This window comes from Lithobates pipiens, unplaced genomic scaffold, assembly GCF_037356315.1.
Source record: "Lithobates pipiens isolate NorthernLeopardFrog02 unplaced genomic scaffold, aLitPip1_a1.2 Scaffold_16, whole genome shotgun sequence".
Taxonomy (NCBI): domain Eukaryota; kingdom Metazoa; phylum Chordata; class Amphibia; order Anura; family Ranidae; genus Lithobates; species Lithobates pipiens.
The window spans coordinates 150,681,896-150,705,199 of NW_027507748.1; the positions used below are offsets into that span (position 1 = coordinate 150,681,896).

General features: G+C 41.8%; 1 protein-coding gene across 1 annotated transcript; it reads left to right on the forward strand.

The window, feature by feature from the left end:
* Positions 1–7,993: 7,993 nt before the first annotated feature.
* On the forward strand, positions 7,994–18,230 carry FZD9 (frizzled class receptor 9). Its single transcript, XM_077480615.1, has one exon. The coding sequence runs from the start codon at positions 8,758–8,760 to the stop codon at positions 10,519–10,521; it is 1,764 nt and encodes a 587-aa protein (XP_077336741.1). The 5' UTR covers positions 7,994–8,757; the 3' UTR covers positions 10,522–18,230.
* Positions 18,231–23,304: the final 5,074 nt, after the last annotated feature.

The window sequence follows — 23,304 nt, forward strand, 5'->3', positions numbered from 1 at the left end:
CCACTCCTTCCTGTTGAGCTACACTCTGCTAGATCTTTAAGCACTCTTCAGTTTCAAGCAGCTTTTACCCAAAAACCAAGTGGATGGTTTGGCCTCATCTGATGCCAGCTTCAAGTTTAAGGTCCTTTAGGCGTGTCTTTGAGCTGCATGTAGCCCCCGTTCTCTGTTGTTTTCTTGGGCCTGTTATAATTTTTTCATTATGTTTCCCACCCTTCAGTTTTACCACTTTTACCGCTTTAAGACCAGCCACCACAAATGTACTGTGGCAAATTGGCTCTCCTGGGCGAATCACCGTCGTCGTATGTCAGCCCCTTTAAGAGCTCTACAGGGCGCGTGCCAGTGGTGCAACGCCAGAGCCGAAGCGCGTGGCCAGTGGCCACTATGTCAGCTGGCCACCCACGATCGCTCCACAGGGAGACAGAACAGGGATCTGTCAATGTAAACAGACAGATCCCTGTTCTGACAGGAGAGGAGAGACAGATCTGCTGTTTCTAGTGATTAGGAACAGCGATCTGTCTCCTCCTCCAGTCAATCCCATCCCCCCACAGTTAGAAACACCTCTCAGGGAACACTATTAACCACTTGATCGCCCCCTAGTGTTAACCCCTTCCCTGCCAGTGACAATTACACAGTATTCAGTGCCTTTTTATAGCAATGATCGCTGTATAGATGTCAAAGGTTTGAAAAATGTGTCAAAAGTATCTGATCTTTTTAGACACTATAACTTTTGCGCAAACCAATCAATGTATGCTTATTGCGATTTTTTTTTACCAAAAATACGTAGAAGAATACATATTGGCCTAAACTGATTAAGGAATTTGTTTTATTTTTTTATTTTTTGGGGGGATATTTATTATAGCAAAAAATAAAATATTGTGTTTTTAAAATATTGTGTTTTTTTCAAAATTGGCGCTATTTTTGTTTATAGCGCAAAAAATAAAAACCACAGAGATGATCAAATACCCCCAAACTGTACAATGTTGCGCTACCACGCAATTGTCAGTTAAAGTGACACAGGCTTGGTCATTAGTGGTTAAGACATCCTGAAGACATCCGTGTCCATCAGTGGACAAGAAAGAAAATAGGATTTTTGCTCTCACTGTGAAATCCTTTTTATGGAGTTCAACTAGTAACATTGGTCTGGCTTCTCTATGTTTATGATCATGCTACTAAACTGAGATATGCTCGTGTTTCGTCAAATTAGGCAACCGGCAGATTTTGTAACGGAAGTGACATTCCACTGCTACCATCTTGCTACACCCCGCACTCATCTACATTAAAGAGGAAGTAAACCCTGATGGGTTTACTTCCTCTTTGTCTCCCTGCAAAGGAAAAGCATAATGGGCTACTATGCATCGCATAGTAGCCCATTATGTGTCACTTACCTGACACAGGAGCCAGCGATGTCACCGCTGTCCCCTGTAGTCCGGAGCGTCCATCTTCTTTCGGGTATTGCTACTCCGGCCACTCACAGTGCTGGAGCAGCGATGACGTCACTCCCACGCATGCGCAAGGGAGCCGCCACTAACGGCATATCGCCCCTAGAAGCGATAGTGTGCGTGCGCACTGATGTCTACGGCGCATGTGCCGTAGACAGCTGTGACTCTCTTTTAGTAAATATCTCCTAAACCGTGTAGGTTTAGGAGATATTTGTAAGGGTTTACAAATGGTTTGTAAGGGTTTACAACCACTTTAAGGATACAGTGAGAAGGCGGCAAATAGACATCCTCTTACACCCACCAGAGTCATGCATTTCACACTTATTTTTAACAGTAAACTGAGCTTATAAAGTGAAATACAGTATTTAAAGGGGAAGTAAACCCTCCTATCATTTCCAGCCAAGGAAGCTGCCATCTTGACCTCTGTTTAATCTTCAACTGCCATGTTGTTGCACATGTGATCACTTATGACTCCAGCCATTGGATGGTTTAACAGTTTGGTTGAGAGCACAACCAATGTGACAGTTACATTTCTGGCATGCCGAGAAAGTAACAGTTTTTTTAAACTGTTCATTTAAAGCGGTTCTCCACCCTAAAGCGGAAGCTCCGCTCATCTGATCCCTCCCCCCCTCCGGTGCCACAATCGGCACCTTTCAGGGGGGAGGGGGGTGCAGTTACCTGGATAATCCAAGTATCTGCACCCACTCCTGGGACAAGACCCCCGCAGACCGCCGCAGATGCTCCCCCCCCCTGTTGTGTTCTGGGAAACACACAGTTCCCAGGACACAGCGGGGACCAGCAGAGACGCGCAGCGCGACTCGCGCATGCGCAGTAGGGAACCGGGCAGTGAAGCCGCAACTGCCATCTGCCGCCGACATCGCTGGACCCTGGGACAGGTAAGTGTCAATTTATTAAAAGTCAGTAGCTGCAATATTTGTAGCTGCTGGCTTTTAATAAATGGGTTTACTTCCACTTTAAAAATCAGTTAGACTGTTTAGATGTTGAATTTTAAAAGCAGCGGCAAGCCTGCTGATCTCAGAGGTTTGCTAATATGACAGAACACTGCTGCTTTTAAAAAGCAACATCAAAACAGTCTGGCGGATTTCAAAATACTGAATTTCACTATATACAGTGCCTTGCAAAAGTATTCAGCCCCCTTGAACTTTTCAACCTTTTGCCATTTCAGGCTTCAAACATAAAGATATAACATTTTGATTTTTTGTGAAGAATCACCAATAAGTGGGACACAATTGTGAAGTGGAACGAAATCTTTTGGATATTTTAAACTTTTTTAGCAAATAAAAAACTGAAAAGTGGTGCGTGCAAAATTATTCGGCCCCTTTACTTTCAGTGCAGCAAACTCACTCCAGAAGTTCAGCGAGGATCTCTGAATGATCCAATGTTGTCCTAAATGACTGATGGTGATAAATAGAATCCACCTGTGTGTAATCAAGTCTGTATAAATGCACCTGCTCTGTGATAGTCTCAGGGTTCTGTTGAAAGCGCAGAGAGCATCATGAAGACCAAGGAACACACCAGGCAGGTCTGTAATACTGTTGTGGAGAAGTTTAAAGCCGGATTTGGATACAAAAAGATTTCCCAAGCTTTAAACATCCCAAGGAGCACTGTGCAAGCGATCATTTTGAAATGGAAGGAGTATCATACCACTGCAAATCTACCAAGACCTGACCGTCCCTCTAAACTTTCAGCTCAGACAAGGAGAAGACTGATCAGAGATGCAGCCAAGAGGCCCATGATCACTCTGGATGAACTGCAGAGAACTACAGCTGAGGTGGGAGAGTCTGTCCATAGGACAACAATCAGTCGTACACTGCACAAATCTGGCCTTTATGGAAAAGTGGCAAGAAGAAAGCCATTTCTCAAAGATATCCATAAAAAGTCTTGTCTAAAGTTTGCCACAAGCCACCTGGGAGACACACCAAACATGTGGAAGAAGGTGCTCTGGTCAGATGAAACCAAAATCAAACTTTTTGCCCACAATGCAAAACGATATTTTTGGCGTAAAAGCAACACAGCTCATCACCCTCAACACACCATCCCCACTGTCAAACATGGCGGTGGCAGCATCATGGTTTGGGCCTGCTTTTCTTCAGCAGGGACAGGGAAGATGGTTAAAATTGAGGGGAAGATGGATGCAGCCAAATACAGGACCATTCTGGATGAAAACCTGTTGGAGTCTGCAAAAGACCTGAAACTGGGACAGAGATTTATCTTCCAACAAGACAATGATCCCAAACATACAGCAAAATCTGGTTCACAAATAAATGGTTCACAAATAAACGTATCCAGGTGTTAGAATGGCCAAGTCAAAGTCCAGACCTGAATCCAATCGAGAATCTGTGGAAAGAGCTGAAAACTGCTGTTCACAAACGCTCTCCATCCAACCTCACTGAGCTTGAGCTGTTTTGCAAGGAAGAATGGGCAAGAATTTCAGTCTCTCGATGTGCAAAACTGATAGAGACATACCCCAAGCGACTTGCAGCTGTAATCGCAGCAAAAGGTGGCTCTACAAAGTATTAACGCAAGGGGGCCGAATAATTTTGCACGCCCCACTTTTCATTTTTTTATTAGTTAAAAAAGTTTCAAAAATCCAATAGATTTCGTTCCACTTCACAATTGTGTCCCACTTGTTGGTGATTCTTCACAAAAATAAAAATGTTATATCTTTATGTTTGAAGCCTGAAATGTGGCAAAAGGTTGAAAAGTTCAAGGGGGCCGAATACTTTCGCAAGGCACTGTAAGCTGAGTATACTGGTAAAAAATAAGTGTGGAATGCAAGACTCCGGTGGGTGTAACAAGATGTCCGCTTGCTGCCTTCTTTCTCACTGTATCTTTACTGTGGACGACTGTGGGGTGTACCAAGATGGCGGCGACGAAACACCACTTCCATTACAAAATCTGATGGGTCGTCTAATCTGATGAAACACTGGCAGTAGGAGGGGTTATTCTGTGCTTACCTACAGTTTTTGTTTGTCAGTTTTCAATCCTCAAGTAGGCATCAATATAACCCAAAGATTAAAGGCTTTTTGTCCACCAATAAACTCCTAGAAAGGGATTTTGCAGTGAGCACAACCCATTGAAAACTGCACTGTACATTATATTTTACATATACTTTAACCACTTGCAGCTAAACAACATACTGGTATGTCACGGCACGTTGAGTGATTATACCGGGGCCATGACTGCAGCTGCATCTGGTATCTTTAAAAAGATTGCACAAATACCATGTGACATAAAAAATTGCAACACATACCATTTTATTCTCTAGGGCTTATACAATATATAATGTTTGGGTGTTCTAAGTAATTTTCTAGCAAAAAAATACAGATTTTTCCACGTAGGAGAGAAGTGTCAGAATAGGCCTGGTCTTGAATTGGTTAAAATTCTTTACACTAAAAAAGTACACAAAAACCACTCCTCTGATGACTGCACTATACAGTATACATCTCAAACTGCTTTATTCCGAACTCCTCAGAATTGGTCCACTTTGTATGCTCTAAACCAGGGTCTGCAAACTGTCGATTGCAATCGGTTACAATCTACCAGAAGACCATGGACAGCCGATCATGAACATGGCCCTGCTTCCTCCAGCCTCCGCCACGCTCATCTTTACAGAAGAATGGAGAGCAGGAGGCAGCACAGTACTGGATGGATGGTGGGAGCGGGAGCTGCCTCATTTAACCTTTTGAGTGAAGGTTGATTGGTTGCTAGGACGCCGAGCAGTCATAGCAACCAATCACTTGATTGTTAATATGAAATCTAAATCTAGGCAGCTCCCGCTCCCCCCTTCTGTCCGGTACTGTGCTACTTCCTACTCAGATGTGTGTTTGGGGGGGGGGAGTTGATGTGAAGGGGACACTCACTGCTCTGAGGAAGGGAGGGTCAGAGCACACTGCTTTCAGGGGGCAGAGTGGCAGAACACTACGTTGAGGGGGGTGTAATGTGAAGAGGGATAGAGGACACTACAGTGGGGGGAGGGGCAGGCAGAGGATACTACAGTGGGGGGGAAGGGTGATGGGATGGGGACAGAGGACACTGCTTTTGGGTGGGCAGAGGACACTTTGGGGGAGCAGAGAACACTGGTAGGGAAAGGGGCAGGGGACACTACAGTGGGGGGGGGGACAATATGAAGGGGAACAGGGGACACTTCTTTGTGGGATGACACAGAACACTGCTATGGGGGGGGGGAGCAGAGGACACTGATAGGGAAAGGGGCAGGGGACACTACAGTGGGGGGGGGCAATATGAAGTGGGACAGGGGACACTGCTTTGTGGGGTGACACAGAACACTGCTATGGGGGGGGCAGAGGACACTTCAGTGTGGGGGTGGTGTGAAGGGGGGCAGATGATACTGCTATGGGGGTTTAGAGGAATCTACTGTGGGGGGCAAAGGATATTACAGTGAGGAGTGATGTAAAGGGGGCAGAGGACAGTACTGTGGGGGAAGCGAAGGGAAATAGGACAGTACAGGAGAGGGGGGGGTGGCAAAGGATCCTACTGTGTGTCTGTGTGTGGGGGGGGGGTGTCAGAGGACACTAATGCGGGAGAGGGGGCAGAGTATATTATTGTGAGGGGATGATGTGAAGGGGGGCAGAGCACACGACTGTGGGGGTGAGAGCACTTAAACTGATCCATTCTGAAGACTGTACTGTATAATATATACTCCACACTGCACTGTGTTGTACACTGTTTACTTCAAACTGATTCATTCTGCAAACTATATACTTCAAACTACTGTGCTATACATTATATACGCAAAATGCTCTACTTTGCACTCTGTACTGTACTTTATATACACGTAAACTGTTCCACTGTAAACACTATTTTGTATGATATTTGCTTCAGACAACTACACTGTGCTGTACATTATACTCCACAATGCTGCTCTGTGATGCACACTATTTACTAAAGACTTCTTTCTGTACTCTGAACTGTGCACAATTTGATTCAAACTACTACATTCTTAACAATGTTTTGTACATTATATGCCTAAAATTTCTCCATTGTGAACATAGCGCTGTACATTATATGCTACAAACTAGTCCATTCTGAACACTGTGCTGTACATTATATACTCCAAACTGCTCCACTATGAACACTGCACTGTATCTTATATATTTCAAACAGCTATTTTAAACATGATGCTGTGTATTATATACTCAAAGGGCTCAATTTTTAACGCTGTGCTATACACTTTATGCTCCTAGCTGCTCAACTCTGAATATTGTGCTATACAATATATTCTTCATTCTAAACACTATGCTGTACATTATACACTCATTACATTTGCATTATTAAAACTGCACTGTGCATTGTATGTTCCGATGTGATCCATTATAAAAAAACATGTTGTACATTATATGCACCACACTGCACTGTATCCTATATATTCCAAATTGCTTCAGTCTGAACACTGCGCAGTACATTATACGCTCCAAACTGTCTTACTCTGAACACTGTGGTGTTCATTATGTACTCAAAACTGCGCTACTTTGAAAACTGCCATATAATATATTCCCAAAATTGCTCCACTTTGCTCCACTCTGATGACTGTTCTTTACAATATATACTCCAAACTGCTCCCTTGTGTACGCTCTGCTGTACATTACATAATCAAAACGGTTCCTCTCTGAACATTGTGCCAAACTACTTCCTGTATGCACTCTGCTGTACAATATATACCCCAAACTGTATCACTATATACACTCTCCTGTACAATATATTCTGCAAACTTCCCCGTTTATTTCGCTTCTATACAATATATACTCCACTATACACTATATACTCCAAAATGCTCCCTGTATAAACTCTGCTGTACAATATATACTCCAAACTTCTCCCCTATACGATGTATATCCTGTTATCACCTGTTAATCTTCCTCAAGCCAGATGATCATTATCAGAGATCCACCTGTGCTCACATTTGTCATACTATGGATTGCTCTATATACAGTATATCATAGAAATGCCTATATGACACTGAGCCTGTAAGCCACACATGCCTGTAGTAGAAATGTATGCCTGTGAATGTGTACCGAGAAGTGTGTGTCTTTGTATTAGTTTCCTCTGCTGCCAGAAATTCAAATGTTTAATAAAATAAATGTTGTGCAGAGGTTCCAGTGAAGCACAAAACATGACTTGTTCAGAGCAGGAGAGAAACAGTGAGCTTCTTATTCCATGCGGTTTATAAATGTAACCCAAGATTTTCCCTTCTGCTTTTTCAAATCAACAAGGTTTGTGTGTAATTTCCCCCCCAGCCCCCTCCTCTGTACAGATATGCAGATTATATATAGAGAGGGATGTGTGTGTATATATATATCTTGCTCGCTGAAGCAGCAGAAAGCCCGGCTTTGTTATGGCTGCCAACAGGGGGTGACATGACTTGGAAAATATTATTCTAGCAATTTTGCAAATTGCCATTCACTTTGTTTAATGAGGGCACTGTTACTTTAACCAGGCCATGCCCCTTTGACAGATGTGGGTGGGGTTGGGAGCTTAGACACACCCCAGTTGTGATTTCTCTACTGAGAAATCCATAGCACGCTTAGTGTCAGCAGTAGCCAGAGCTCCCAGCAACAGCTGGCATCCCCTCCCCAGCATGCAGGCTGGGCGGGATCTGTCTGCAAAACCTCTCTGTCCTTAACCCTGTGTGCCCTCTCCGTTTTAACACGCTGCCTTTAATCTTTTCCATTTGCACTCCTAAGCATTTGTTTTCATTCCCTGTAAGCGTGTGTCGTACACTGTCACAGACTCTCTTCAGTCTTGCATTGTTTCACAACAGTGGCAGCATGGGAGGAGGAGAGCTGCACTTGTGCTAAAGAGCTTACTGAAGACCACCACCTTCTGGAATAGACAGCCTGACTACAACTGGGTAGAAGACAGCAAGGCAGATCTGCCAACCTGTGGACATACTACAGAACAAGCCAGAACTGACATGCCATTCTGCAAAGGGCATCCTGTTTTTCCTGTGGATTGTAACATGAGTCTTCAAATTGGATCCTGATCCAGAATTTTTCAACATTCCCAAATGATTGGATTCTATGCCTTATGCCTGCAGCAAGTATTGGCCATCGTGCTTGGAAGGACTGCAACAGAAAAGGGTCATTTGTGTCCTCTGTGACCCAGTTGTAAGGCTGGAAAATTGATCCTACACGCTGTTGTACTGGAATGCATTGTGTCCTGCTTAAAACAGACAGCTGGATATAAGTCGTGTGTGTGTATATATCCACTCCAGCACTCCTCTTGTCCTCACAGTTGTTGCCTTGTAGCCTGTGCTTAAGTTTGACTTGCCCTGAGGATGTCTCGCTTAGGCTGCCTTGTAACCCTTCCCTATCTGTGGCAGATGCTCCTGATGACACTTGCTCTGGAGATGGGTTTATATGATGTGGAGAGGGGAAGAAATGCAAAATGTGAACTTATTCAGATCCCTATGTGCCAAGGCATTGGATACAACATGACTAGGATGCCCAACTATGTTGGCCATGAGTCTCAAGCAGAGGCAGCGGTAAAGCTACAGGAGTTTGCACCACTGGTGGAGTATGGCTGTCATATTCACCTCCGCTTCTTCCTCTGTTCCCTTTATGCACCAATGTGCACCGAGCAGGTGTCCACTTCAATTCCTGCATGCAAGCCCATGTGTGAATCTGCCCGTCTCAAGTGTGTCCCAATAATGGAGCAGTTTCGATTTGGCTGGCCTGATTCTTTGGACTGTGATCGTCTGCCCAGTAAAAATGACCCAAATGCGCTGTGCATGGAGGCTCCCGAGAATGCCACAAATGGAGATCCTGTAACGAATGGACATGGTATGCTTCCTGTAGGACCACGGCCTCCACGTCCATCAGGGGCAGGAATGGGTATACCTGGCCGCTGCCCCAATCCTGACAAATTTTTATACGTGGAGAGGAGTGGAGTTTGCGCCCCAAGGTGCACCCCAGGGGTGGATGTCTATTGGTCCTCAAGTGATAAAGACTTTGCCTTAGTGTGGATGGCAGCCTGGTCTGGTCTTTGCTTTATCTCTACTGCCTTCACTGTGTTGACTTTTTTATTACACCCTCAGAGATTCCAGTATCCAGAGAGGCCAATTATTTTTCTTAGCATGTGTTACAATGTATACTGTACTGCATTTCTCATCCGAGCTGCAGCAGGAGCACCCAGCATAGCTTGTGACCGGGAAGGTGGAGCCCCCTACTTGATCCGAGAAGGCCTGGAGAGCAGTGGCTGCACCCTTGTCTTTCTTATATTGTACTACTTTGGCATGGCCAGTTCATTGTGGTGGGTGGTATTAACCCTCACTTGGTTCCTGGCAGCGAGCAAAAAGTGGGGTCACGAGGCCATTGAGTCCCATGGAAGCTATTTTCACCTGGCTGCCTGGGGTATTCCAGCGGTGAAGACTATCATTATACTCACAATGCGAAAAGTGGGGGGAGATGAGCTGACAGGACTCTGCTATGTCGGGGGCTCAGATCCAAGTGCCCTAACTGGATTTGTTCTTGTGCCCCTTTCCTGCTACTTGGTGACCGGCACATCGTTTTTACTAACCGGCTTTGTGGCACTCTTCCACATACGTCGTGTAATGAAAACTGGGGGAACCAATACAGAGAAACTAGAGAAGCTCATGGTTAAGATTGGTGTATTCTCTATACTATATACTGTCCCAGCAACATGCATCATTGTCTGCTGCTTTTATGAAAGACTTAACTTGGCTCACTGGGAGGCCAGGGCTCGAGAAGAGCCCTGTAGGACAGCAGCTGGAAGTGGCAGGCCAGACTGTACCTTGCCTACCTCCATACCTAGTGTAGCAGTCTTTATGCTCAAGATCTTTATGTCTCTAGCCATGGGCATAACAAGTGGTGTGTGGGTATGGAGTTCAAAGACATTACAAGCCTGGCAGGGAATCCTATGCCAACGCAGGCTCGGTGTTGTGGGCACAAGGACTCGAGGGAAGCCTCAAAGTGGAGGAGGTATTCCCTGCAGCTTGAGCAGCTGCCCCTACAAACCCCCTCCCCTTTCTCTACAAGTGGCTAAAACAGACCTCTTCATGGACTGTCCAACACATGTGTGAAACACAAGATAATAGCTAATGAGCATTTTCATGCCAAACTTGTAACTAGAAAGTTTATTTATATCTGTGGGAGACCACAGTTTAACTGTTTGCTACAGAAATAATACAAAAGCCCTGTCAATGGAATGTGAGAATCCTGTAAGGTTTTGTTTTCCTCAGAGTGTGGATTAAGTGCATATAAATGGAAAATGGTAAGGACAATTGATAGGTTGCCTACAGAATAATTATTAAGATGGATAATATATATTGATGCTACCCAAAATGAATCTTGTTCATGTCCCAGTTCTAGAGACATTACTGAAATGTTCTGTATCTAAGACCCCTTTTGGCTGCCTTTAAGTGAACACGGAGTCTATAAACAGCTGTTTTCAAAGCTCAATTCCTGCTCTTCAAGCACAAAAGCAGAAATGACCCAATGTGGTACCTGTTCCAGTCTCATCATCTTCAAGGAACTTACCTCTCAGCTAAAGTTACACCTTGTAGTGCTAGCTGTGACTATAGTGATTGTCACTGTCTGTCCACAACAGATGCAGCTATGTAAGGCCATTCTTCATTCAGTGGATGAATACTTTTACATAGTGCTGTAAACAACATTGTAAACCTTATACTGCTCAGGGTCCTTTGCTACCAAAATAATGTATCCCTGATTTAAGCAGAACAGTACTGAACATTCATGTTGTTCTTTTTTTTTTTCTTACGAAGGAAATGCATTTTAGGAGTGCATATTTAAAAAAAAAAGGGAATATATTTTCTTACATGTAAGTGCAATACAGTGGCTGGTTGGGTTTGTTTTGGGGTTAATTACTGATGGTGAAGTATTTAAATCCAGGTATGCCTGCTAATTTTTGAGCATTTAAACCCAAAATGTTTCAAGCTTAGGACAAAAGAACCATTTTAGTAATTCAATTGTAATCTGTGGAGGTATATGCACAGTTTATTCAGAAATAGGAATACAGTTATTTATTACATTTTTTTTTACACCAGATTAAGGGAGATACTTTTCAAAAGGTTTGATAGATCAGCAAACCAGTTACCTTCTCTGACAATTGGGTTAAAGGGAAATAAGAAAATAGTATTAATATTCAAAATACTCAAGTCTGTTGACCTGGGCTATGCTTATTGCCAGTAATTTATTCACCTGATACTATACTATAAAACGTAAAAACACTATGTTGGTATTCCACATATTCTTAGTACTTTACAAAACATTGACATTCTTTTTTGGTAAATCAGAGGAAGGAGGTCTCTCGGTCTCTCTAGGTTTGGAACAAACAAATGCTGACTCGGAGGTCTTGGGAAATTTGTAGCTCCATGACAGCTGGGGAGCCACAAGTTGCCTAAAATGTACTAAGTAACAGGATTTGACAGAGGGGTCATGCTAGATATTAGGATGTCTTTTTATTGCACCATAAGGCTTGACATCTGCTAGTTTCAATATTAACAATTGCCATGGTCTTGACTGTGTTTGCTACTGAAACCTGTTCAGAGACATTGTATTTGAGTGTAAACATTTCACTTGTTCACATTCATAACAGAAAATTTACTAAAACCCATGAATAACGAAAGTGACCTTTTGCCGTTTATAAACTATATTCTGCAAAGGTCTTTCCAAAGTTTGCTGTGAAGTTTTTCTAATAAGCCAAAATGTACAAAACCCATAGCAGCTAACAGATAGTGCTATCGGTTGCAACTTTTCAAAGCTGATTTCTGATTGGTTGAAGCCTTGGAGTTGTCAAGCCTTTGCTGTCTCATCAGTCCCACTATTCCCAGTACTTTTATTTACCCTTACAAAGTCATAAAATAAATGTAAAGATTGGTTGATTTATTAGTAATTGTTCTTGATGTCCTGGTAATAATAATGCTGGACATAAATTTATACATACTGTGGGTTATTTACTAAAAATTGAAGAGTGCAAAATCTGGTGTAACTCTGCATAAAAAACCAATCAGCTTCCAGGTTTATTTCCAAAGCTAATTTGGACAATAGAAACTGATTGGTTACTATGCACAGATGCACCAGTTTCTGAGTGCACCGATTTTAGTAAATCTCCCCCAGAATTTTGTTTTACAAAGAACATTTCTGTTCAGTAACTATTAACAGTCAAAAATTTTGATTGAAGCTGTCATTTTTATGTGTCAGTGTTGACACCAACAGGTGGATGGGCAAAAATAATCACAGTTCCTGGTACTTTTTACTTTAGTATGTGAGGACCTAGCTATGCTTTCAATTATGTAGCAAAGCTACATGTGATATTTATATTTGAAGTGCATCCTAATGTGTGTGTCTGTGTGTGTATATATATACATACATGCACATACACACAAACGCGTATACAGAAACGTGTATATAAAATACAGAATGGCGGTATCAGCACACAATCCAAATGCTGCTCTGGTGCTCCAGACAAATATTGCGATATAGCGATGTGGTTGGCACTCTCAGGACTTCCAAAGGAGAATAGAAATATTGAAATGGTAGTTTTACTACACCAATGAAACACGCCTTTCTAAAGGCATTTGTTTATATCTACTCTCCTTTGAAAGTCATGAGTGGCTGCATTGTGTGAGATTATATATATATATATATATATATATATATATATATATATATAATGTATAAATGCACTTGTCTATAGGCATGCAACATTTATGTCTATAGACATTTAGTTCATATGCTGCACTCCCTATCAGCCACGTGCACCGACTTTAAAAGCATTTAGATAATTCATTATGAAACATCAGACTTGCATACTTCTTTTGACACAAAAATGTCCTGCGCAGCCTTTCATCATGGATTGCTTGTTACATCTAGCTCTACAGTGTGCATAGTTCAGAGCGAGAGCACAGATTAGTTGAGAGATGACTCATATATGCTGTGATGTGTAGTGATTGAAGTGATGATCGCTAGGTGGTTTGCAAGAATACAAAATGTATGTACTTTAAAGTTTTATATGACTTTTATTTGAGATTGTGAGAATATTTATGAAAACAGACGCACTGAAAAAGATACAAAAAATAATCACAATTATCATGTTAGCTACCGTTTGCTAAACTGCACTAGAATTTTATTTTAAAATAGGATCTTTCTGGCTGCTGTGCTGTCATAAATATTCTCCGGTGTGTTTACACGTGGAAGAAAACCTGTTTTGAATGATGTGTAGCCCACTACTTAATATAATCAGTAGGTGTGCAGTACTACAAAGTGTTAGAGGACAATTCTGTTACTTAATAGACATCTCATTAAATTTCAGCTACAGGAAAATAGTTAAATTACTAACTATAGTGGAAAGAAGGAGCTGGTTATCTCTGATTCTTCTGTTAGCCTCAAAACAGGTTTAAAATAGAGGATCAGCAGGGTTCTTAGAGGATGGAGAGTCAGGATAGTCCTATTGGTGGCATTACACCAACACTAAAGAGAATTTCCTGCATATGTCTTTATATAAGCTTCTGTAATTACTTTGAACATAAATACTGAGGAAGGAAGGGAAAGCACTGAGGGCCAGACAGGCACTGCTGCTTTGTATACAGCCGTCAACCTAACATTGGGATCTTACTAACAGATAGAGAGAGCAGAGTGGCAGTGGATCCTTGGCCAAGCTTTACTGCTTCATTTTCGGTGGATAACGTAGAGGTCAGAGACCTGGCAATACTATGTGGCAGGGATGCCTAGGTTACAAGACTAGCTGAATCACAAATCCTTGGAGAGGTAACCCAGTTAACACATGTATTTAGATGGCTTGCTAGGGGGTCCATTGTGACTGGTGTGATTAAGCAACAACGTGATATATATCAATCTGTAAATCCACAAGATAAATAAATATACATATATTAAATTGCCTCCCAGCCCCTAAAATAAATAGGTTTAGATCAATGAAAAATAACAATGAACCCCCTTTATTGCAAAATGTTCCTTTATATGGTGTTATTTGTATTTTTATAAAATGCAACTATTGGTGTTTTAAAGATATCTCCTGGTGAAATTCAAATAATTCACATTATTATATTTACACTATAATACAATGGCTGCATGTGCTTTGTGGTGGGGGCAGTCAGTAAATTAAAGAACCCCTGTGCCCTCAGAATATTGCAGGGGGGGGGGGGATTTTGTGAGCTAAATTGGTATTCATAAGTTTTTATCTTTTTAAGCTGCATTCAATTCTTGCTACCAGGGACTCTCTGTATGTTTAGCATCCAAAAAGGTTTGGGCTATCCAGAGTTGCATTTAGACAGCTGGGGCATGTGCTATTTTCTTCTTTTGCAGTGATATAGCACACAAACATAAACTGGTTAAAACATAAATTACGTCTTTGAATAAATTATACACCGATCAGCCATAACGTTATGACCACTAACAAGTGAAGTGAACAAAACCGATTATCTTGTGACAATGCCATCTGAAAGTGTGTGGGATATATTAGGCAGCAATTGAACATCTTGTCCCTGAAGTGTTGAAAGCAGAAAAATGGGCAAGCCAAAGGATTTGAGCAACTTTGACTAGGGAAAATTGTACCGCTGGATGACGGTCAGAGCAACATCAAAGCCACAGCTCTTGTGAGATGTTCCCGGTCTGCAGTGGGGAGGACTTATCAAGAGTCCAGGAAAGGAAAACCGACAGCCTTGCGACAGCATCATGGATGGCCAATGCTCATTGATGCACTTATGGAGTGAAAGCTGACCGTGTAGTCTGATCCAATAGAAGGGCTACTCTAGCTCAAATTGCTGAAAAAGTTAATGCCGGTTCCATCCCTGCCGAGAGAACACAATGATTATTGCTAGCAGCTATAGCCGCTGACAATAATTTCATGCCAGAAATCCGACATCCTGGTTGTATCCAAGTGAATTGATGGATGGACTTGGGTACAATCAGCCTGCTCAAAGATGGTGTGAATGTCAGCCAGCAAGTTCGATCCATCTATGGCTGGCTTTAAAAGACGATCTACCAACAGCTTGGTGCCAGACATCACAGCAGACTTTCAGAGGTCTAGTGGAGTCCATGCCTCAACAGGTCAGGCCCATTTTGGCAGAAAAAGTGGGGCCGACTCAATATTAGGTGGATGGTCATGTTATGGTGGGTCGCTCTCAGATCTCTATTTTGTAACCAAACAGCCAGGAAGCTATTGTTTTCAGCAGTGGCAACCTGCATCTTCCAGTTAGCACAGGTTCATATAGTTCATGTGCAACAAAATATTATGCTAGAAGAACAATATGGCATGCTGTAATACAAATCTGTTATATGTTTAGAATATGGGGGGTTATTTACGAAAGGCAAATCCACTTTGCACTACAAGTGCACTTAGAAGTGCGGTCGCTTTAAATATGAGTGGTAGATCTGATATGAGGGGAAGCTCTGCTGATTTTATCATCCAATCATGTGCAAGCTAAAATGCTGTTTTTTATGTTCCTTGCATGTCCCCCTCGGATCTACAGCGACTGCACTTCAAGTGCACTTGTAGTGCAAAGTGGAGTTGCCTTTAGTAAATAACCCCCATGGTGTTGGAAATTAAAAACATGTACAAATATTTCCAGAGCCCTAAACCTTAGGGGCCAATCAACACCGATATTTTATTATTCACATTGCGATAAACCTGGCGTGTCAAACTGGTGTCTTTGTCAATCTCCTAAAAATAGCTCTTGCCCACTTTGATAGCTGATAAAGGTTTGACTTTTGATTCCTTTTTATTATTTGGCATAAAGACTAGTTGCCCACACACCTGCAGACTGGGCTGCCAGAAACTTATATTTCTCAGGCTGCCTGATCTACAGTAGAACTGACCATCCAAGGTGACAAGACCAGACCTAGTGTCCTAGGCAAGTGCCAACTGTCCATATTTAGGGACAAAGGATCTGGTCTTTTGACAGCTGCTTTCTCAGCTCATTTGATTTTGATTTGATTCTTCCATCATGTCCGAAGAACCATGTGGTGTAAAAGCACTTTAAACCCACACACACACATGACAATTATAAGCAGAGCTGACCTCAAACAATTCTTCTAAACAAGTGTATAGTGTCTTTGGCAAAATGAGCACATCCCTTTACTGAATTATAATACTTAGTTTGGCAGTTTTGTTTAAAAGGCTGACTTGCCCACTATGATGAAAGTTGAGATATAATCATTTGCTCTGTGTTTACAGCATGTTGGACACCCTCACTGACCGGCATATTTTATAAAGCTGTTTCCACTACTTTATTACATGAGCCTGTCAGTAGCATAGGCCTATATTTAGTTGTGGTTTTGAGGTGCTGTGTAAAAAGAAAATGTGACAATTCAGATGAAATTATAGGATGCCCAGCAGCATAAAACAGTCGTTTATTGGAATCTTTATTTTAACTATATGCATGTGGCATGTAAAACAGTGTTCATTTAATATAGAATTCCTTGGCAGTACACTTCATGCCAAGCAAGTTTCTAGTGACACACTTGCCTAATTTTCCAAGTTCACAGGGAGATAATGAAGCAGTCATAGAATTTTAGCAGCTATTTCCTTTAACATTGTACCCAACACCATTAGTAGTTTTCCTGCCCTTAGTAACTGAAACACATCCACGCTTGGTAACTATAGCAGAAATCAATGTTGTGCAATTTGGAAGGATGCGCCATTCTGGAAGGGCAGGCTTTCAAAAAATGTCATACTGTCAGCAAAACTAATGAAGAAAAATAAGACAGTTTATGGATTTTGGGCAGTCTGGTAATTTTATAGGCTACAGATGAATTTACTTGTGCTTGGTTGGAATGCCAAAGTTTGCCAGCTATTGACTTATTTAAGACTGTGACAGCACATTTCCTTTCTGATTTGACAAATGCAATATAGAACAAGGTTTCATCAGGTATAGCTGTGCAACTTGTCAGGTATTGGTCTGAAATGCCATTTTGTGCATAGGACCAATAACTTAGCAGTCACCGGCATCATGGATGCCTTATATCCCAATTTTGTTTTAAATGGCAAGCAAGGTCACAGGCTGGTTTGGTTGAGAGCACAAACTGGTTACTTTTATTGGGGGAAGAAGTATTTAAAGAGCAACAACTTAAACTGGAACATGTACAAAAAGTAAAAGCAAACAAGGTCACTTATCCAGCGCTCAAGATAAGAAGTAAATTAAAACTAAGCAACTGCTATAATCAAATATAACATTAAGGAGAAAGCAAAAAAGTTCAAAAGAAATAGGTTCTTTCCAGCTTAAGAAGTGCTCACTATTTCTTTGGAACTTTTTTGCTTTCTCCTTAATGTTAAACTGGAACATATTGTATGGAGAGCTGTTGTCTAAGGCAACTGGATTCAGTTCTTGTTTCCTTTTTGTAACTGGGTAAAAAATGCAGCCTGAATCACTGCTATAGGCAACGGCTCAAATTTTGCATTTTAAATTTTGGTAAAGCAGTCCCATCAGTAGTCGGTTGTAATAAGTTGTGACATGATAAATGTCAAAGGAGTTGTGGTTTACTAGGTACTAAAAAGCACAGAGCAACCTTATTCTCCTGATATATTTCAGGGAATGGGGGTTACAAGACCTGTTGCAGCTCTCTCACACAGATCTATATATATCTATATATATATATATATATATTTTTGGATTTGCATTATAAAAATTGGTACAGGTTTTCTAAAGTACAGAATATAAAAGTAATATTGAGAATGATAATTTAATGCTGTAATTTATTCTTCAACTGTCAGAGTTTTGATTTGATGGTTTAATAAACTGGCTTTTGTGTGATATATTTTGTAGACCGTGTGTTGATTTCATTAACTCGTTTTTAGTAAAGATTTTGCAAACTCTTTTTTGTACATTTTTTCTTTTCTGTTCTTAGCATGGTAGAGCCTTTTTTTCATAACAGAAGGAATTTGCATGTCTTATTTTATCACATATCCCAAAAATAAGGATTAATCCTTATTTCAGTATAGTTTACTGAGCTATGAAAATGTTTTATTTTGCCCCTGTTGGCCAAAGTACATCCAGTAGCACCGATGTATATTGTACAGATTAGGGCCATACAACTAATCGATTAATCAAATTATGAAAGTAGTTGTAAACTATTTTCATAATCGATTAGTTGGGCAGCCGATTAGTTGGCCTGCATACAGAATGCATTATTTGTTTACCTATCAGGTAATACAGTGAAGCACACATATAGGTCAGTACACCGTCAATACAGGTCAGAAGACACAGTGCAGCACACATACAGCTCAGTACACCATCCATACATGTACGTAAGTGCCTGAGAACTTGTGAATGTGATTGGGTGAGGAACAATGCATGTAGTTCTGGGCAGGAAGTGAGTGGTTCTAAAGGCAGAAGTTTTTTTTTTACTTTGTTATAGGGGCACTCTATACTATACAGCTAGCTAATGGGGCACTCTGGAGGCAGGAGGAGCCAGAAGTGTTGGTGGGGGACTCTAGAAGAGGAGAATCGGGATGCTTTGTGCAAAACCATTGCACAGAACAAGTAAGTATAACATGTTTGTTGTTCACTTTAAAAGACTCTGTGCAGTGAAGATCAGCATCTGAACCCAGAGAAGGTGGAGGCTGATAGACTGCAGGTAAAATAAGGCATTACAATAACAGTAAACTTTTACCAGTATTGTGCATTATATTTAAAAGGATCATATCCATGATCACACCTATGTGTTGTTTGGTGCTTTTTGCAGAAACGCACTACAGTTCATTTAACATGGTTGCCTATGGGACATGTTCACATCTATGCTTTTTTTCAGCCGCTGCATTTTTGGAAAGGGTCCGGGACTTTTTTTCAAGGCAAAGCTGTGCTTTTTTGCTTTTTTTGTTTCAATGGACTTCAATGGAGAAGCTGCAGAAAAGCATGTAGTGCGTTTTTGCTGCGATTTGCGTTTTAATATGCCCAACAAATTGGGCAAAAAAAAAAAAAAGGATAAAAAATGTAAAACACAAATCGCAGCAAAATCACGTGTACAAAAACGTAAAAGGCACAGCAAAAAGCACTGCAGAAACAGATCAAAAGCAAACTGCATAGATATGAACTGAGCCTTATGCTGGCCGTACACGTATTTGGATGACAATATTCATAAAAAAATCTTTGTACATTCGCTGAATGAAAGAATATTCTTTGAAAATGTCACTTGCTTTTAACATTCAGTTTTAAAATGAGCGCTGTTTCTGAATGAAAACCACATACACTGTCTGAAAATTGCTATGACCAAGACGTGTTCTATTCTGCTCCTTCAAAATTTTCCCATCACTGTGGTCAATTTGATCACACTAAGTTAGAAAATCGAACAAATGTTCTTAGAAATAAAAATTTTTTTTGAAGGAAGACATTGTTTTTGTATGGCTAGCATAAGTGACAGTAGGCGCAGGTAGCTTTTATCAAGCCACTTGCCTATGACAAGGGAATCTGTCATACATGATATATTGCAGTTCTATCTGAAAGTCAGCAAAAACAGTCTTAATTTTTTTTTTTTTAATCTCTGAGTCTGATGATATGTACCAGATCCAACCTTTAATAGTATATACAGTATATCTCTTCTGTCTATTATTCTCAGAGTGGATTATAGATTTTGCTCCCTCACCATATAGTTGCTTATTTATATTAACCACTGCATAGATAGACTGATATACCAGTATTTAAAAAGAAATTGCCATTTTTTTTTAAACTTTACATATTGACTAAATTATACACCATGCTTTTTTAAGGCTATTATATGATTAATCGAAAAAAATAAATCGGCCAACTAATGGTTTATGAAAATAATCGTAAATTGCACGATAAAGCATAGTACAGATAAAGCTTAATCTACAGCCATTTATTCCAAATGGGGGAAAGTTGTTTCAGGCTTTTTCACCAGTTCATTTTATTGAAACCATGGCTTCTATAAAGTAGAAAGAAGTATAGCCCAGAAGATTATGGTGCCAAGGGATTAAAAGAACTAACAAGCCCTCCACTGAAACATTGTGTAGCACAGTAGAGGCCCTTGATAAAAAAAAAAAGCTACTCACATGTACCTTCCAATACATATTCCAAAAACAAGAATAATATAAGAAAAATCCTCTTATTTTTGGGATATATGTTAGAACGAGACATGAATACCTTGTGATAGAAGAATACTGTGCAACGTAATGATTCAGTGGAAAGATGTTGGTTCCTTTAATTACTTCTCATCATAACTCTTTGGGTTATAATTTCCCTTTTCTGTACTAAAAAGAGGAACAACTTAAAGCGGAGTTCCGCCTGGGAAATTTTTTTTTTTTTAAAGTCAGCAGGAGTTCCGCCTGGGTAAAAAAAAAGTCAGCAGCTACAAATACTATAGCTGCTGACTTTTAATATTAGGACACTTACCTGTCCAGGGAGCCTGTGATGTCGGCACCGCAGCCGATCTTCGGAATCAACTCCCGGGTTCTCCCGCCGCCATTCCTGGCAAGTGAACCAGGCAGTGAAGACTTTCGGCGTCACTGCTGGTTCCCTACTGCACTTGCAAGAGCCTCGCTGTGTGCTCTGAATGGCCCCTGCTGTCTTCTGGGACCTGTGTATCTCCCAGAGGACAGCGGAGGGGGGAGGGGCCAGATATTGCGTAGTTCCCCGCACAAAATGGAGCAATCTTTTCCTGGAAGTGGCAGCAGATTCCTGGATTTGACAGGTATCTGCTCGCCCTCCCCCGCTGAAAGGTGCCAAAATGTGGCACCGGAGGGGGGAGGAATCCGATCAGCAGAAGTTCCATTTCTGGGTGGAACTCCGCTTTAATGTGCCCACTACATCTTTTGGGTTTAAATACACTTCATGTGATCTGATTATAATGTGTTAAATCTCTGATCCACCCGCCGTCAGCTGTTCGCTTCCACGAGGCGAGCGGACACCCCGGATCAAGCCAGGAGAGAGAGCGAGCGGAGAATGCTTCCTGTGAAGCGGAGACACAGCGGTGGGAAGGTGGCTCTGTAGGAAGCCTTACGCCCCCCCCTCCTTTCAGCGGAGCAGGCTTGACGGCACGGACCTTCTCTACCCTCCATAGGTCGGTAAGGCAAGAATTAGAGGGTCATTGACAGAGTGGAGGAGCAGTGAGAGGTGAGCAACCGTATGGATGAGTGGAGGGGAGATGGCCCGCTGGAGATTTGGTCATCATCAGTGATCAGAAGTTATCACTCTAAAGACCTCTCTTTGATAGCGGTAAGGTACATACATGTATAAGCTGGTTAACGATTGCTGCTAATGTGACATCTACTACCCGTCTATCAGTGTACTACCAATATCGCCTGATTAGCTGGACACGGACCTTTCCACTCCTGCACAGGCCGGCAAGGTTATGAATGAGATAATCAGCGACAGAGTGGAGGAGCAATGATAGCTGAGCAATCTGTGTGAATGAAAGGAGGGGTGATGGTCGGCTGCATATCTTGTCATCATCATTGACTAGAAGCTGTTATGGTAATAACTTCTCCTGGAAAGTGGTAAGGCGGATATATATATAAGCACGCTAACAACTGCTCTTAATGTGACTCCTTCTCTGGGACTATCAGATTGTTACCAACACTGCTTGATTAGCTGGATATAAACCCTGCAGGGGGAGGAATGATGAGAGGTGAACAGATGGACATTTGAAGGATTAATAATCAGTAATGCTATGCGGAGTTTTTTTTCTTTTTCCTCTATTTACAATTTTAGATAGAGACATAAAATAGCGGTCGGGTTGGGGGCTCATTTCACAAATTGTCGGTCCTTCGCCCATTGTGCACCCAGCACTCCCTGACAGCAATCTTGTCTTGTAGTTGCCTGCAGGCATATAGGTACAAGGGAGTGAGGTATCCCGCCCCCAGAAAGTGACCTGAGCAACCCGGACCCCATAAGAGTTATAGGGAAAGGGACAGGGCCTGGATCTGGGTGTCAACCTGTAACAAAGGAGAATGCCGGGGAAGATGAATAAAAGGGGGGGTACGGGACCCGTTAGCCCGGGGGGGATACAACGATACTTAGTGGGGGAGATAAGTGTGTTGGAAAGCAGCCAGGAAACCCCTAGCCAGAAGACATCAAGAAAATCAGGTGCAGGCACGAGTAAAACTATAGACACGGGAGAAATGCGGGGAGCAGGAAAGCCTAAGGACGTAGGCCCAACTCGTACCAGGACGGGGGGGGTAAGCTCCCGAGATGAAGATAAAGGGAAAAAAAGGGAAGAACTGGGGAGAAAAGGAGAGGCTACCCCCCTACCAACCTGAAATCCAACCCGAATTAGAAGGAGCCCTAGTGCTGGCAGACCCACAAGTGAGCCTGAGCATGCTGAGAGAGGTTTTTACAGAGGCATTGACCAAGGTTGAAACATCACTTAAATCTGATATAGCCGGGATTAAGACAGATATTGGCCGAGTGCTAGGAAGGGTGGAAGAGTTGGAGGAAAGAATGAATGGATACGAACAAAATATGAGGGATCTAAAAGAACAAGTGAAATTAGCCCAAAAAACAAACAGATCGATCCTATATAAAATCGAGGACCAAGAAAATCGCGGAAGAAGGAAAAATTTAAGGATAAAAGGCCTAGAAGAAAAATTTAGGAATGAAGAGCTCCCCAGGGTGATGCAGGACTTGTTCAATCCCATTCTAGGCAGGGCGGAGACGGACAAATTAAAAATAGACAGAGTACATCGAGTCATGGGATACCGCGCCCAAGCCACAGAAAAACCAAGAGACGTAATAATTAGATTCCATTTTTTTGAGGATAAAGCGTTAGTGTTGGAGAATATCCGAAAGTTGGACAAAATTTTGTTTCAGGAGGCGGAGATACAGATATTCTCGGACCTAGCAGGGGAAACATTGAGGAGAAGAAGGCTCCTTAAA

Coding starts and splice junctions, on each gene's coding strand:
- FZD9 (XM_077480615.1), top strand. CDS start 8,758: ATGTCTCGCTTAGGCTGCCTTGTAACCCTTCCCTATCTGTGGCAGATG.